Source organism: Physeter macrocephalus, chromosome 19, assembly GCF_002837175.3.
Source record: "Physeter macrocephalus isolate SW-GA chromosome 19, ASM283717v5, whole genome shotgun sequence".
NCBI classification, from domain to species: domain Eukaryota; kingdom Metazoa; phylum Chordata; class Mammalia; order Artiodactyla; family Physeteridae; genus Physeter; species Physeter macrocephalus.
In genome coordinates this window covers 1,313,060-1,325,527 of record NC_041232.1, presented here as the reverse complement: position 1 = coordinate 1,325,527, position 12,468 = coordinate 1,313,060, and the positions used below count along the sequence as shown (strand labels likewise).

General features: G+C 61.1%; 2 protein-coding genes and 1 non-coding gene across 4 annotated transcripts; 2 read left to right on the top strand and 1 right to left on the bottom strand.

Annotated features, from left to right (window-relative positions):
• Positions 1 to 76: 76 nt before the first annotated feature.
• TRMT2A (tRNA methyltransferase 2 homolog A) lies at positions 77 to 4,446 on the bottom strand. Its single transcript, XM_007119092.3, has 12 exons — positions 4,176 to 4,446; positions 3,494 to 4,059; positions 3,191 to 3,299; positions 2,761 to 2,942; positions 2,468 to 2,582; positions 2,261 to 2,376; positions 2,073 to 2,184; positions 1,509 to 1,631; positions 1,258 to 1,333; positions 866 to 982; positions 634 to 730; positions 77 to 545 (listed from the first exon to the last, which is right to left on the bottom strand). Exons 1-12 carry the CDS (start codon positions 4,209 to 4,211, stop codon positions 314 to 316), a joined length of 1,881 nt encoding a protein of 626 aa, XP_007119154.2. The 5' UTR covers positions 4,212 to 4,446; the 3' UTR covers positions 77 to 313.
• Positions 4,447 to 4,734: 288 nt separating this feature from the next.
• On the top strand, positions 4,735 to 11,183 carry RANBP1 (RAN binding protein 1). 2 transcript variants are annotated; one of them, XM_024120990.3, is made up of 6 exons: positions 4,735 to 4,885; positions 5,956 to 6,092; positions 7,618 to 7,775; positions 9,457 to 9,585; positions 10,247 to 10,312; positions 10,771 to 11,183. In XM_024120990.3, exons 1-6 carry the CDS (start codon positions 4,871 to 4,873, stop codon positions 10,884 to 10,886), a joined length of 621 nt encoding a protein of 206 aa, XP_023976758.1. In that variant the 5' UTR covers positions 4,735 to 4,870; the 3' UTR covers positions 10,887 to 11,183. The 2 variants fall into 2 exon arrangements, with proteins under 2 accessions (XP_023976758.1, XP_054936284.1); XM_055080309.1 differs by lacking the exon at positions 4,735 to 4,885 and adding an exon at positions 5,258 to 5,357.
• Positions 10,355 to 10,480, top strand: LOC112064154 (small nucleolar RNA SNORA77). The gene has a single exon (XR_002891400.1). It is a non-coding gene; the product is annotated as a small nucleolar RNA SNORA77 (small nucleolar RNA).
• Positions 11,184 to 12,468: the final 1,285 nt, after the last annotated feature.

The following is a 12,468-nucleotide window of genomic DNA, read 5'->3' as shown; positions in this document are numbered from 1 at the left end:
GTTCTTATGAGTGTTTCTGGCCCTGCCCCTTTGCATCTGTGGTGAGCATAGAGGGGAGTCCCTGTGTGCCAGGCTCTGAGTTTTCATCACAAACATTGGTAGTTCAGCACTTGTTTATTCTAGCCCTTGCGGCCCATTTTGGGGGTGAGGGGGGAGCAGGCCACAGGAGCCCACAGGGACAGGGGTCTTGAACCCTCTGTGGCTATTGCCTGATTATGCCAGGCAGGGCAAGGACTTGGGGAGCCCCTGGATTCTGCCCGTGATGCAGTCTGGGTGCTGTTCTGGAAGGGCTGGTTTCCACTGCCTCAGAGGACTAAGAAGCAGGGGAGGCCCTGGTTTCTGCTGGGGTGTCACCTGGGGGCTCTGGTGGGGGCTGGACTGGAGGATCCTGGGGCTCCAGGGCCCCCATGCCATTGGGGTGCTCCACTCTCTCAAACAGGATGAGCATCTCACAGTGTGGGGTCTGCGGGAACAGGTCCACGGCCACAGCCTTGACTGGCCGGAAAGGACTGCCCTTCACCCGGTTTGACGGGGCCCTGCAGAGGCTGTATGGGAGGGAGAAACATGGTCAACTGCGTGGGTACAGCAGGGTCTCCTGGGGTGAGGCCCCGTCCACCCAGGTCCCACACTCACTCCACAAAGTTGCCCATGGCTGCCCGGGGGTTGCAGGAGACATATAGGAGTCGCTTGAGGTTCTCAGCTCTGCGGACAGCCAGGATCACTTTGGAATCTGGGGAGGCACAGACCTCTTAAGGGAGAGTCCCCAGTGGCTCCCCCTCAAGAAGCGGACGGGGGCCCGAGGCCAGGCAACCTAGTGGGCCACCCTCTGCCTCCCCACACCACCCCTCAGGTGGAGACCACTCACGTAGACCGGCGCGGGGTGGGTCCAGGACAGCCATGAGCTGCTGCGACGCCAGTCTGCTCACCAGTGTAGGCACCAGGTCCTCGGCCCTCCCGCAGTGGAACTCGACGTTGCTCAACTCTGGAGGTGGCAGAGCAGCAGCCCTGCCATGAGGCCCGAGACACCCCCTCCCCCTGAGACTTAACCAGCTGTGTCCAGAAGTCCCCAGAAGACACCTCAGGAAAACCCTTCTCTGCGGGGCAGCCCCAGGCATCATGAGTACACAACAGGTCCACACAGTAGGGGTCCTTTCTGCTCCCACCCCATAAGCCCTAGGAGCCACTGGGTGGGTCCCAGGTGCTGTGTGGAGGGATGCACAAGGCCTGCCACCCACTGCGAGGCCCGCTGGCTCTCACCGTTGTCCAGGGCATTCACCCGGGCGTCCTCCACAGCCTCCTGGCACAGCTCGATCCCCACGACTCTCTTTACCTTCTGGAGCAAAAACGGCCAACTGATGGCGCCCCTCCCCAACCCTGGACCTTCTAGGGGGCAGCAGAAGAGGACCTGGAACAGTCTGAAGTTCTCTTGAGGGGTCACGACAGGACGGGTGACGACACAAGGCTGGGGTGGGGGAGAGCCTGCTCTTGACTGGGGTAGGAAGGCTCACCCGGGCCAAAGCCAGGCCGATGGTGCCGGTGCCGCAGCACACGTCCAGCACCGTGCTCCCTGCGTCCAGCTGGGCCCAGTCCTGGATGAGCGTGTAGAGCACCTCAGCCGCGGGGGTGTTCACCTGGGCATGGGTTATGCATCAGAGCAGCCTATCCGCTGCCCTCCAGCCCCCCAGTGTCTGCATCCCCAGGAGCTTGTGCTCTTGGTCGCCCGCCCCCCACTCCCTTCCCCACCTCTAACTGCCTGAGGGACCCAGGGACCCTCCCTCCACACCCAGTCTCCCGGCCTGAGAAAGCAACTCAAGGCCACCCCCCTCCCACCTCCTCGAGAGCTGGACCCATGGGACCCCTGCAGCAGCAGATACCAGACCCCACCAGCGCCAGAGCCCGGTGTCGTGCCCACAAGCCACCCTCCCACAGGGTGGTCACCAGGGTCTAGTCTAGCAAGTGGCTATGGTTAGTAGCCCTTCTTCCAGGTGGCCGACCTCGCAGCCCTGGCGGCTCACTGCCTGGACGCTCTCCCCTCTCTGCTGCACCAGCCCAGAGCCCAGGGATCTGGTCACCTGGAAGAAGGCGTGAGGGGAAATCCGGAAGGTCAGCCCCAGCAGGTCCTCGCGGATGCACTGGTCCCCGGCCACATGCTCCAGAGGCAGGCCCTCTTGGCTGGGGGTCTTTCTGTGGGAAGGAAGGTGGGTCTATCGGTGTCACCAGTCCTTGGAGAAACCCGCCCAGCCCCACCTGGACTACTAACCGCTGTCCCTCCTCCACGAAGTAGAGGCAAGTCACCCCACTGGTCTTGCCCGGCCCCTCCATGAAGTGCTGTGCCAAAGAAGCCTTCAGCTCCTCCAGCTCCTCAGGACTCAGGTTCTGGAGCAGGCAGTAGAAAAAGCCCATAAGACTGTGTCAAAGTCTGCTCTGGCCCAGACACCCCTCCCCCAGCAAGCCACCCGCTTGAGACCTGCGGGTGGAAGTAGGCAACGGCCATGGCTTGGCCACGGCGGCTGGTGCGCACGGTCAGCTGCTTCCAGTGACCCGAGTATGTCTCCGGGTCATACGCCGAGTAGGGAGTGGACCTGTGGGAGCCACAGATGGCCCTAAGTCCCTGACATCTGCCGACCAAGATAGGGTGAGCAGCGTCCCTGCTCTCTCCTCCAGCCACACCCACCAGACCCCCCAGGTAGGACCCAGGTCTTCTGCTCCAAGACTGCCTTGGGATGTCCCGGAGCCACCAGCCCAGCCATGTGTCCTCACCGGATGAACTCCTGGAAAGCCTTCACCACCTGCTTGGTGGCCCCAGGGATATGCACGGTGTCGAAGGGGGATGCCACAGCACACGTCCCGCCCTTGTACTTGCCAAGCCGGCAGCCGACCGTGTTGTCTTCCCCATCCACCCCAACACCAACCAGAAACTCACATTTGTTCCGATACTCAGTCTGCAGGAAGAGGAGAAGGAAACAGAGACACGCCCACCCTTACCCCAGCGGTCCAGCACTCGTACATGGAGGGTGCACAGCAAAAGACAGCCGTGAGCGAGGCCCTGGTTCCCCCGCAGCCCCTGGCAGCCCACGACAGAAGACTGACAGCTAACGAGCACTTGATGAGAACCATAAGCAGATACGCAGCAGAAAGAGAAATGGGAGAGCCGGGCATGAAGAGCTTCTGTGAAAGCAGAGGCCCTGACCTGCTGAGGTGATGGCCGGACCCCCTCCAGCGGGCAGCAAGCCTTGTTGTGTTTGTGCCTCTGTAAGAGAAGCCAAGGGAGCAGGGCGCGGTTGGTGCTCCCGATTTCCCTGCGGGGCAAAGCAGGGGCAGAGATTAGGCTCCAATTGCCCAAGCGCCTGGGCCCCTTTTTGGGACCTCACTGTCCCGACCGGTAACACAGGGTTTTTACTGGCTGGCTCCCCAAAGGGGTATCTGAGCAGGCTGAGCGCACAGAGAGCCGCCGATGGGCGCTCTGCCCAGGAGTGCCTGCACCTACACTCACTTGGCGAGCTTCTGCAGCACCTGCTCACACTCCAGCCGCTTCCGCTCAAGCTGCTCCGCGTAGGGCACGGTCCAAAGAGGGGTCACCACATCAGCGATGCACGTGGCGGGGGTGGCAGGAGGCTCCCCCTGGTCCTCCCGTTGCCTTTTCCTGGCCAAGGGGTCAGCCTTAGGCCTAGCCAGGCGCACGCTGAGCAGCCGGCCCTTCCACAGGGCGCCGTGCAACACACACAGGGCTTTGTCGCGCTCGGCGGCGCTGCGAAAGGTCACGAAGGCGCAGGGAGGCTGCCCGAAGAGCTTCGTCTTGTGGGGCTGCAGCCCGAAGCGGCCCAGGAAGCGCCGGACGTCGCTAAAACTGGCGTGGCGCGGCACGTTCTGAAGCTCCAGCTTGAAGATCTCCGAGGTGAACAAGCCAGCCCGGATGTAGCTGTAGGGCCCCGGCTGAGCACCCGGTCCCGCGGCCCCGGCCCCCATGGCCTGCTCCTCCCCCTGCTGGGGGCCCGGGGCCGCGGGGCTGCCCGGCGCGCTGGGGCCGTCCTGGCCGGGGCCCCCCACGCGCGCGCGGCCCTGCGTGGAGACAGCAGACAGGCGGGCTAGCTGGGGCCCGCGCGCCACGAGCCTATCCCTCCCTGTCCCATCTCACCACCCGCCCCCAGCTCCGCCAGGGTCTCCCTTCACCGTACTTCGCCGTCGAGCTCGTCACCCATCATCCGCTCCATCCGCCGCCTCGCCCGGGGCCTGGCACACGGGGGGCGCGCGGAGAGCGGCTGCGACTCGGCAAGGCCGGCCCTGCTCCGGCCCGGCGGGGGCGGGACTCGTACCCTCCGCGCTCAGGTCCGGGTCTCGGGCACGGGCTGCACAGCCGGCCAAGCAGGGGCGCCCCCGCCCGCCGCTCTCCTCGCCGGCCGCTCTCTCGTCAGCCGGCGCGCGCAGCTAAGGCGGCGCTTCTCTATCGTCCCCTCTTCCGGCGACGTCATCGCCACGCGCCGCTCGGACTCCCAGTACTGTCCGCGAGCTCTAGGGGCGCGCGCGGTAGCGGACGGAAGTGCGCGCGAGGGCCGCCGGGAGTGCGCGCTCCCCGGCCTTCGGGCGGGCCGGGCATGCGCCGCGGGCGTTTTGGCGGGAAGCGCGGGGCGGGCTGGACAATGAGAGTGTCCGCCGCCTGAGCCAATAAAGCTGCGCTGGTTTTGAATCGCGGCGCGTTTCCCGCCGCCGGGGTCAGGGGTCGGGGTTCGGGTCGCGGGGCGGAGGGAAGAGAGGGCGGGCGGGAGGTGCCGGCGCCAGACGCGGAGGAAGGAGCTGCGACCAGCCGCCGAGGGGCCGCGGAGCCCCCGACGACCGAGCCAGCCGAGCCGCCGCCGCCGCCGCCGCCGCGCCCATGGCGGCCGCCAAGGTGGGCCGGGCCGGGCCGGGCGGGCTGGGGCGGGGGCCGGGCGGGCCGGGGCCGCTACCGGCGGCCACGTGGGAGGCCCGCGCCGCCTCCAACCCCAGCCGCCCAGCGGGCTCGGGCGGGGGGCCGCGTGACCTTGGGGCGGCCGGGCCTCGCGCTCGCTCCTGGCCGCCGGGCCGCGGGCGGGCGCAGGCCTCCCGCTCGATCCCCGCGGGCCCCGCACCGAGATGGCCCCCGCCCGCCCGCGGCCCGCGCAAAGCCCCATTCATCCGGTGCTGGTCCCCGAGCCGCCACCGGCCTCCTCTCCCGCGCGGCCCGGCGGGCGGCCTGTGGCGGCGGGGGCCCGGGGGTGGCTGTGCGGCCCGGTGCGATCTGGCCGAGGAGCCGGCGAAGGCCTGCGTTTCTGGGCAGATCTCGGGAGCTAAGTCTGGGTGTCTTAGCCTCCCGGGCTATGGATTGCCAAGCCACGTGCTCCGTGAGACAACCTAAAACATCATCCTTTGTGCTTTACAGTTAGTTCTTTGCACTGGATTAGAATTCTGTGGCTCTTGTGTGAATTCTTTTGAGTTATAAACGCAATTTTCCTAACGTAGGTGTACCTGCCGGCAGAACTGTGAATTCTGTATAAACGCTAGCAGACCCATCACAACTTTTTTTCCCCTTAAGCAAGAGCACAGATTTTTCTCAACCGGTAAAAACTCAAAAGGTTGCTTTGTTTTAAGGGTAGTGTTTCTTTCTAGGCCCTCTTTCCTCCATCATTGTATCCTTAGTCTGTGCGTGGCAGTACCAGCATCTGCATCTTACAGATGAGGACCCTGGGGCAGTTTCTCCCCGGCACTGGGAGTTTCAGGGTTTAAGGAGACCAGTCAGTCTGTGCAGGTGTGGTGGTTGCATCTGGGGGAGGGTGTCAGAGTCGGGTGTCTCACTGCAGATCCCGGAGAAAAGCTTTGGGTTGAAAGGCTTTTTTAATTCCTTGCTTTGTGGTGAGGCCCTTCACTAGTGGGGATGATGGCTGTGGCCACTGGTGAGCTCTGGCGTGGCCAGTAGGGTCATATCTCCACCCTCCTCCACAGGACACTCACGAGGACCACGACACCTCCACCGAGAATGCCGACGAGTCCAACCATGACCCCCAGTTTGAACCAATAGTTTCTCTTCCTGAACAAGAAATTAAAACGCTGGAAGAAGATGAAGAGGAACTTTTTAAAATGTAAGTAAGTTGGTGTCTTTTCAGAAGTAGGCATTTTTAGTATAAGATAGTATTTGGTTTTTACGGGTGTCAAGGTCTTGGCTTGACCTTTAACCACACCGAGGGTTTTGTGATGGCTACTCCCATGTGGAAATCAAGGCTGTTGTTAGAATCCACTCATTCCTAGGTCCTGGGTGTCCCTGCTGCCCTGAGGCCAGTCCTGGGGAGGGCATGGGCACTCCCAGGTGTCATGTTACCACTGCTCTGTCCACAAGGGACATCTCCCCAAGACCCCTGTCCTTGCCACCCTTGCCTCTAAGATTCTCTCAGCCCCCTGCTGCTGGTTGAGCATTGGGTCTTTACTGTTATCTTTTTTCCTTAAGTGTGGGGGTACTTTGAAGTTTATGAATTTTCGGTTCCATACTTTTAGTGTACAAAACAATGCCTGGAATTACAAATGAGAGTGGGCGGTGCTATAGTCATTAAAGTTACTCTTTAAAAATCATACATGATTCTTGGTGCTTTCAACAAGAAGCTACGGTGGCCGTGTCACTTTGAAGCAGTGGTCACAGAAGCCGTGCATCCAGATGTGTGCAACAAAGTGACGGCACTGCGCGGACACGCAGGATCGCAGGAGACGCTAATGTAGCTACAAGTTAGTGGAAATCAGGGGGAAGCAAACTCTCCACCCCTTTAAATTCTGTCCAAGACTCCAGGTTATGGTTTGAGTGCTTTGCTGTGGGTCAGGGGAGGGAAGCAGAGGGGATCACCAGCACTGCGACTCCTCCCTCTAGGGCAGGGAGGCTGGAGAGACCAGCCCCTCCCCACCACTCCCAAGGGCCTGGGAAAGGAGAGGTGTCTGCACCCCTTGGGTCTCAGAGGGTGCTGGGCGGCTCCATAAAGACACTGGTTTTCTGGGTCTCTGATCTGCGTAGAAATGCTGCTGCACCTCCTGGCGTCCTGAGGGAAGTGAGGCCAGTGGGTGGGGCCTTCCCGATGGGCCTGGGGCTTCTTCCTGAGGATGCATCTCCCTTGACAGAGTTGAGCTCGAGAGCAGAGTCTTCCACAGGAAAGGGACCGGCTGAGCTGGGGTCTTGTGGGGAAGCAAAGGGCAGGGCTGCTCTGGGCAGGAAGGCGGGCTGTTGGGCCAGAGCCTGGCGGCCTGAGCAGAGGCCTGCAGCCCTGTCTTCCTAGCAGAGGGAAGGCTCCTCGGCCCCTGCCTACTTCCGTGCTGCCCTTGTGGCGCCGGGGATGCCAGGGAGCCCCCCCGCCCCGTGATTGCAGCCTTGCCGAGGACGCGGTGGGCTCTCTGAGAGGTCAGGTCTTCCTGTTGGAATACGTCGCAACTGTAGGAATTTTTTTCCTTTTTATTATTGTGAAGTAAAAACCTGGAGTTTGTTGAGCTGTCTCACTCTCTTGTTGACGTCTTGACTTGTGGTTCTGGGAGTAAAAAGAAAAGCAAGGGTGTCTCGTGACACCGCGGGCGCAGGCTCATTCGTCCCCTCCTGTGCTTGCCTAACCCCTTGCTCAACGGCTTTCCTCAAAGGCGGGCCAAGCTGTTCCGGTTCGCTTCAGAGAACGACCTCCCGGAGTGGAAGGAGCGGGGCACCGGGGACGTCAAGCTGCTGAAGCACAAGGAGAAGGGGACCATCCGCCTCCTCATGCGCAGGGACAAGACCCTCAAGATCTGCGCCAACCACTACAGTAGGTGACCCCGGGCACAGTGTGGGGCGTCCAGGGAAAGCCACCCGCAGCTTGGCTGGCAAAGGAGTGACAGTAAGATTCCCCCCATGTCAGTCCCTTGGTCACTGGGCTGCTCTGGAGCCGTGAGTGTATGTCTGGAAGCAAACGTGTCCGGTGGGGCAGGGCCCCTCCTCTGGGCACACAGGTGACCCTGGCAGGAATCAGAGGGAGCGGCCCTGGAGGGTGATGTGGCCAGATGAGCAGGGAGGGGCCTCCTGGCACCACAGTCCCCCTGGCCTTCACGGGCCAGACTCCATGTCCCTGCCCCATGGTCCTCTCACCCTGCCCAGGCCATCGGCTCTGGCCTGGTCCTCGTCTTCCAACCCAATTTGAGGTGTTTCCCCGGGGTTTTTCCCTGACCCCCTGCTTTTCCCAGAGCCAGGCCGGTCACTGGGTTGTTTGCTGTGAGCTGCAGGTGGGTCCCAGGCCTGGTGCCCTGTAGGAATGCAGGCTCACTGGGTGTCTGTGGGCTGGGATGACCGCTCTCGATTCAGAATGTGACGTATTCCTGGGGCTGGGCATGTCCTGTATCTCAGGAGGCTTCTGCCAGGGGCGTGGGGTGAGCGTGGCTATGGGGTGCTCCTGTTTCTTGGGGAGCTCGTCCCCCTTGAGTCTGTGCGAGGTCTGAGGAGATGGACAGCTGTGCTTATTCCCGGCCGTGGCTCAACCTTCTGTGACATACGAGCAGGTCACGAGGCCCTCGGTGTCCACTTCCGGTGGCCTCATTCCTCATGGTGTCCCCAGACACTGCAAGGCTGAGAGTGGTTGCCCTGGTCTGACCATGAGCCTTCCTGGGTGATCACTCCACTTCCTGGCTTCTGCTTCTCTGTTGCTCCCCACTTTCTGTGGGCCAGGTCCCGGATGGAGTGGCCAAGCATGGACACAGCCACGTGGTGTTTGCCCTTCACTGGAAGGGCTGGGCCCACCAGACCTTGTGGCCCATGTCTGCCCTGGGTCTGGGGGCTGCTCAGACAGGGACAGGGCCATGGGGCTGGGCGTGAGCAGCCATGGTGGCATTGGAGGTCTTGGCTGAGTTGGGATTGGAAACCCTCGCTGAGGTGTCCTCATGGTCAGGGAATGGGCCACCCTGTTCCCAGATTCAGGGCGGTTCTGGTTTTAAGTGAACATAGGGTGTTTTCAGAGGTTTGGGTAAAATCCGGATCCCACAGGACTTTGTCTAAGCCTGGTTGGCAAACCCCAAACCAGGCCTGTTTTGCCCCAATTCGGGCCTTCAGAGGTCAGGGTGGGTGGGCGAGCTTGACAGCTGCACCGTCCTCATGGGGCTTCTCTCTCCAGTCACGCCGATGATGGAGCTGAAGCCGAACGCAGGCAGTGACCGTGCCTGGGTCTGGAATACCCACGCAGACTTCGCCGGCTGAGTTGGGATTGGAAACCCTCGCTGAGGTGTCCTCATGGTCAGGGAATGGGCCACCCTGTTCCCAGATTCAGGGCGGTTCTGGTTTTAAGTGAACATAGGGTGTTTTCAGAGGTTTGGGTAAAATCCGGATCCCACAGGACTTTGTCTAAGCCTGGTTGGCAAACCCCAAACCAGGCCTGTTTTGCCCCAATTCGGGCCTTCAGAGGTCAGGGTGGGTGGGCGAGCTTGACAGCTGCACCGTCCTCATGGGGCTTCTCTCTCCAGTCACGCCGATGATGGAGCTGAAGCCGAACGCAGGCAGTGACCGTGCCTGGGTCTGGAATACCCACGCAGACTTCGCCGACGAGTGCCCCAAGCAGGAGCTGCTGGCCATCCGCTTCCTTAACGCCGAGAGTAAGCAGGCCTGGGCCAGCCTGCTGCTGCTTCTTAATGGTGTAGCGGTTTGGTTGCAAACGCCAGTGCTGTTGCTTTCCCGGGAGAGTTGACGGCAGCTGGGAAGCGTGTGGTGGGGACTGTTCCTGCCCTGCTGTCTGATGGGCCCTCGGGGAAGGGATCTGAGTGCCCTCGAGGTCTGGCCCAGACTCTTGAGTCCATGACAGTGCAGTTCCTTTGCTGAGTTCACAGGGGGCTGTGCTGGCAGTCTGCCCAAGGCCGACCTGTTCTCTCACCATGGCCTGGGTGCCAGCAAGGGCAGTGCCCAGGCAGACCTCTCCCCTGCTGGAACATCTTTCCAGCTCGGGTTGTCAAAAGCAGCACCCAGTGGGCCCTGGGGGGTTGGTTGGGTGCTGGGGCTCAGCACCCCAGTAGCTGAACATCCAATGCTGAGTGGACCTCGCCTCTGCTTTGGGAATGGGGCCTGCAGGAGCAGAGAGCAGAGCTCCTGGCAGGAGCAAGGCTACCCTGCCCTGCACAGATGGGTGCCAAGTCAGGCAGGGAGGTGGAGGGTTGGGGCAACCTGGGACGGGCTTGTGAATCTTAGAGTTTCAGACCCACCAAGACACGTACTCCTCGCTGCTCAGGGACCTTAGGGGGGTATCTTCTCTTATCTCTGCAGATGCACAGAAATTCAAAACGAAGTTTGAAGAATGCAGGAAAGAGATTGAAGAGAGAGAAAAGAAAGGTGCCAGATGCCCATGGGGTGGCGGGCGCCCGGGGGGGCTCTGCAGACTCACTCTGCACCTGGCTGCAGCCCCAGGCGGGTGCTTTTTCCGTCTGCCACAGTAGCATTCCGGGGGGCTGTGACCACTCTGACCTGTCAAGGGCAACACAGCCACCCCGGTACACAGATGCTTTCTGAGGGGCGAGCCAGCCATTGGGGCCCCGTGCACGTGCTTTCTGGCCTGGCCTAGCAGCCAAGCCACGACGTCTCCTGGAGTCTCCCAGGGGCTGCAGGGGCTTGGAGAGGTCCTCGTGGTCACCTGCTTACTCAGGGCCCCATGCTGGTCGCCAAGCATCCTGAGCGGGGTCCCAGGCATGAGCACGTATTTACCTGGAGGCACACAGGGAAGTGGCCTGTCCGCTGCCACGGGGCTGGGCAGAGCGGTGATTCTTTCTTACCACGTTCCTGTGTCTTGGCAGGATCTGGCAAAAATGATAGTGCCGAGAAAGTAGCTGAGAAGCTAGAAGCTCTTTCGGTGAAGGAGGGCAAGGAGCCCAAGAACGAGACCAAGAAGGTGGCTGAGGAGGAGCAATGAGTCGGCTCCCGTTGTGTTCTTTCTCCCTGTCTTCTCCCTTTTTCTTTTTTTAAATTTTGCCCTGCACCCTTCTTTTTGTTTTGTTTTTATTCTGTTTTGTTTTTACAAGGGACTTTATATAAAGAACTGACTTCCAACATTCAGGTTGTTTTTTTCTAAGTTTTTGCCCTAATGAAGACGACTTCAGAAAATCCATTACCCAGTCGTGAGAATGTACTGTGCTAACTTTCTTTTCCATAGTGGAAACACTTATTTATAGTCATCAAAATAGCAAATAAACAACACGTTTGAAACTTGCATGGAGGCAGGACCATGTGTGCGTCGGCCCCATCCTGGGACAGTGGGTTCCTGCCCCTTTGGCCGTCACACATGCTCTGCTGTGTGGCCTTTGGGCCGCGGTGCGTCTGAGCTGGTGCTGGTGGGGCAGGTGGCCTGGGGAAGCCAGTGCTATCCTGGAGACCTAAACAGCCCTGCTTTGCCCCATGGCCAGGAGCAGGGAGGTTTTTTCCTGGCCTTTGGGGGAGAGAGGAAGCCCACCAGGTCCCATTGGCTGTGGCACAGAGAGACCCAGTGAGTCCCCTGGCTTCGGCTGGGCATCTTTTGTTGGCCCTCAGCCCTGGCAGAGCCACCCGTCCACAGCTCACACATCTGGCCTGGTGCCGGGCGCAGGTGGGGCTCAGCCCCACAGCCATCCTCAGAGAAGACCTGTCTGCGTGCTCCTGGCCCTCCATCTGGGTGGAGGCTGGGGACATCTGCAGGAGCTTTCAGTAAGGGACGACTTCAGGGATGCAAGTGGGTTAGTGCCGTTTGGAGTTTGTCCTGTAAGGCAGGTTGGCCTAAGCAGCAGAGAGGTTCTCCAAGCACACGGTCACGCCTGTAATGGCCTGTGTCCCGGGAGACCACCTGGGGCTCGGAGGAGCTCCCGCAGGGGAAGGGGAAGAGCACGGCAGGAGCCGACCCTGGAGCATCTATCAGAGGCTTCCGTCATGGCCCAGCCCTGGCCTGTCTTCCCTGTGTCCTGTGTCCCGTGTCCTGTTTAAACCTCACTTCCTTGGCCCCTCTGGTGGAGGCACCTCCAAAGGAAGCCAAACTGAAGACCTCACTGGCCTTGGTCACGTGCTGGCATCCCAAGGCTTCACTTGCTCGCCAGGCACCTGTGTTGATCCTTCCCGCCCAGGGAGGGACGTGGAAGCTTTTGCACCTCCCCATTTCAGTTGTGATGCTGGTGGAGGTGAGTCACGATGCATTGACCAGAAAGGCTGGTGCTGGGCCGTGGTCCTTCTCCAGGGAAGGGTGGTCAGACACCCCTGCCAGCACAGAAGGGACGTGGAACATCTCTGCTTTGGGCTGTAGTACATAGTGAATCCCACTTGCTGTAAAATGCCAGGCTGACTTCCCTCCTCTTGGGTGAGGAGATGTGTCTCCAAGGGGGGAACCCTGAGCGGGGTGGCCCCTCAGGGTGGCTGGGGCACAGCCGTGCTGTGACCAGGCTGCAGTGCATGGTGTGACAGCCAGGACGATCAGGGACGCTGTGGGGGCTCCTCTGAGCCCCCAGCCAGTGTATGTCCAGGTGGACTCCCTG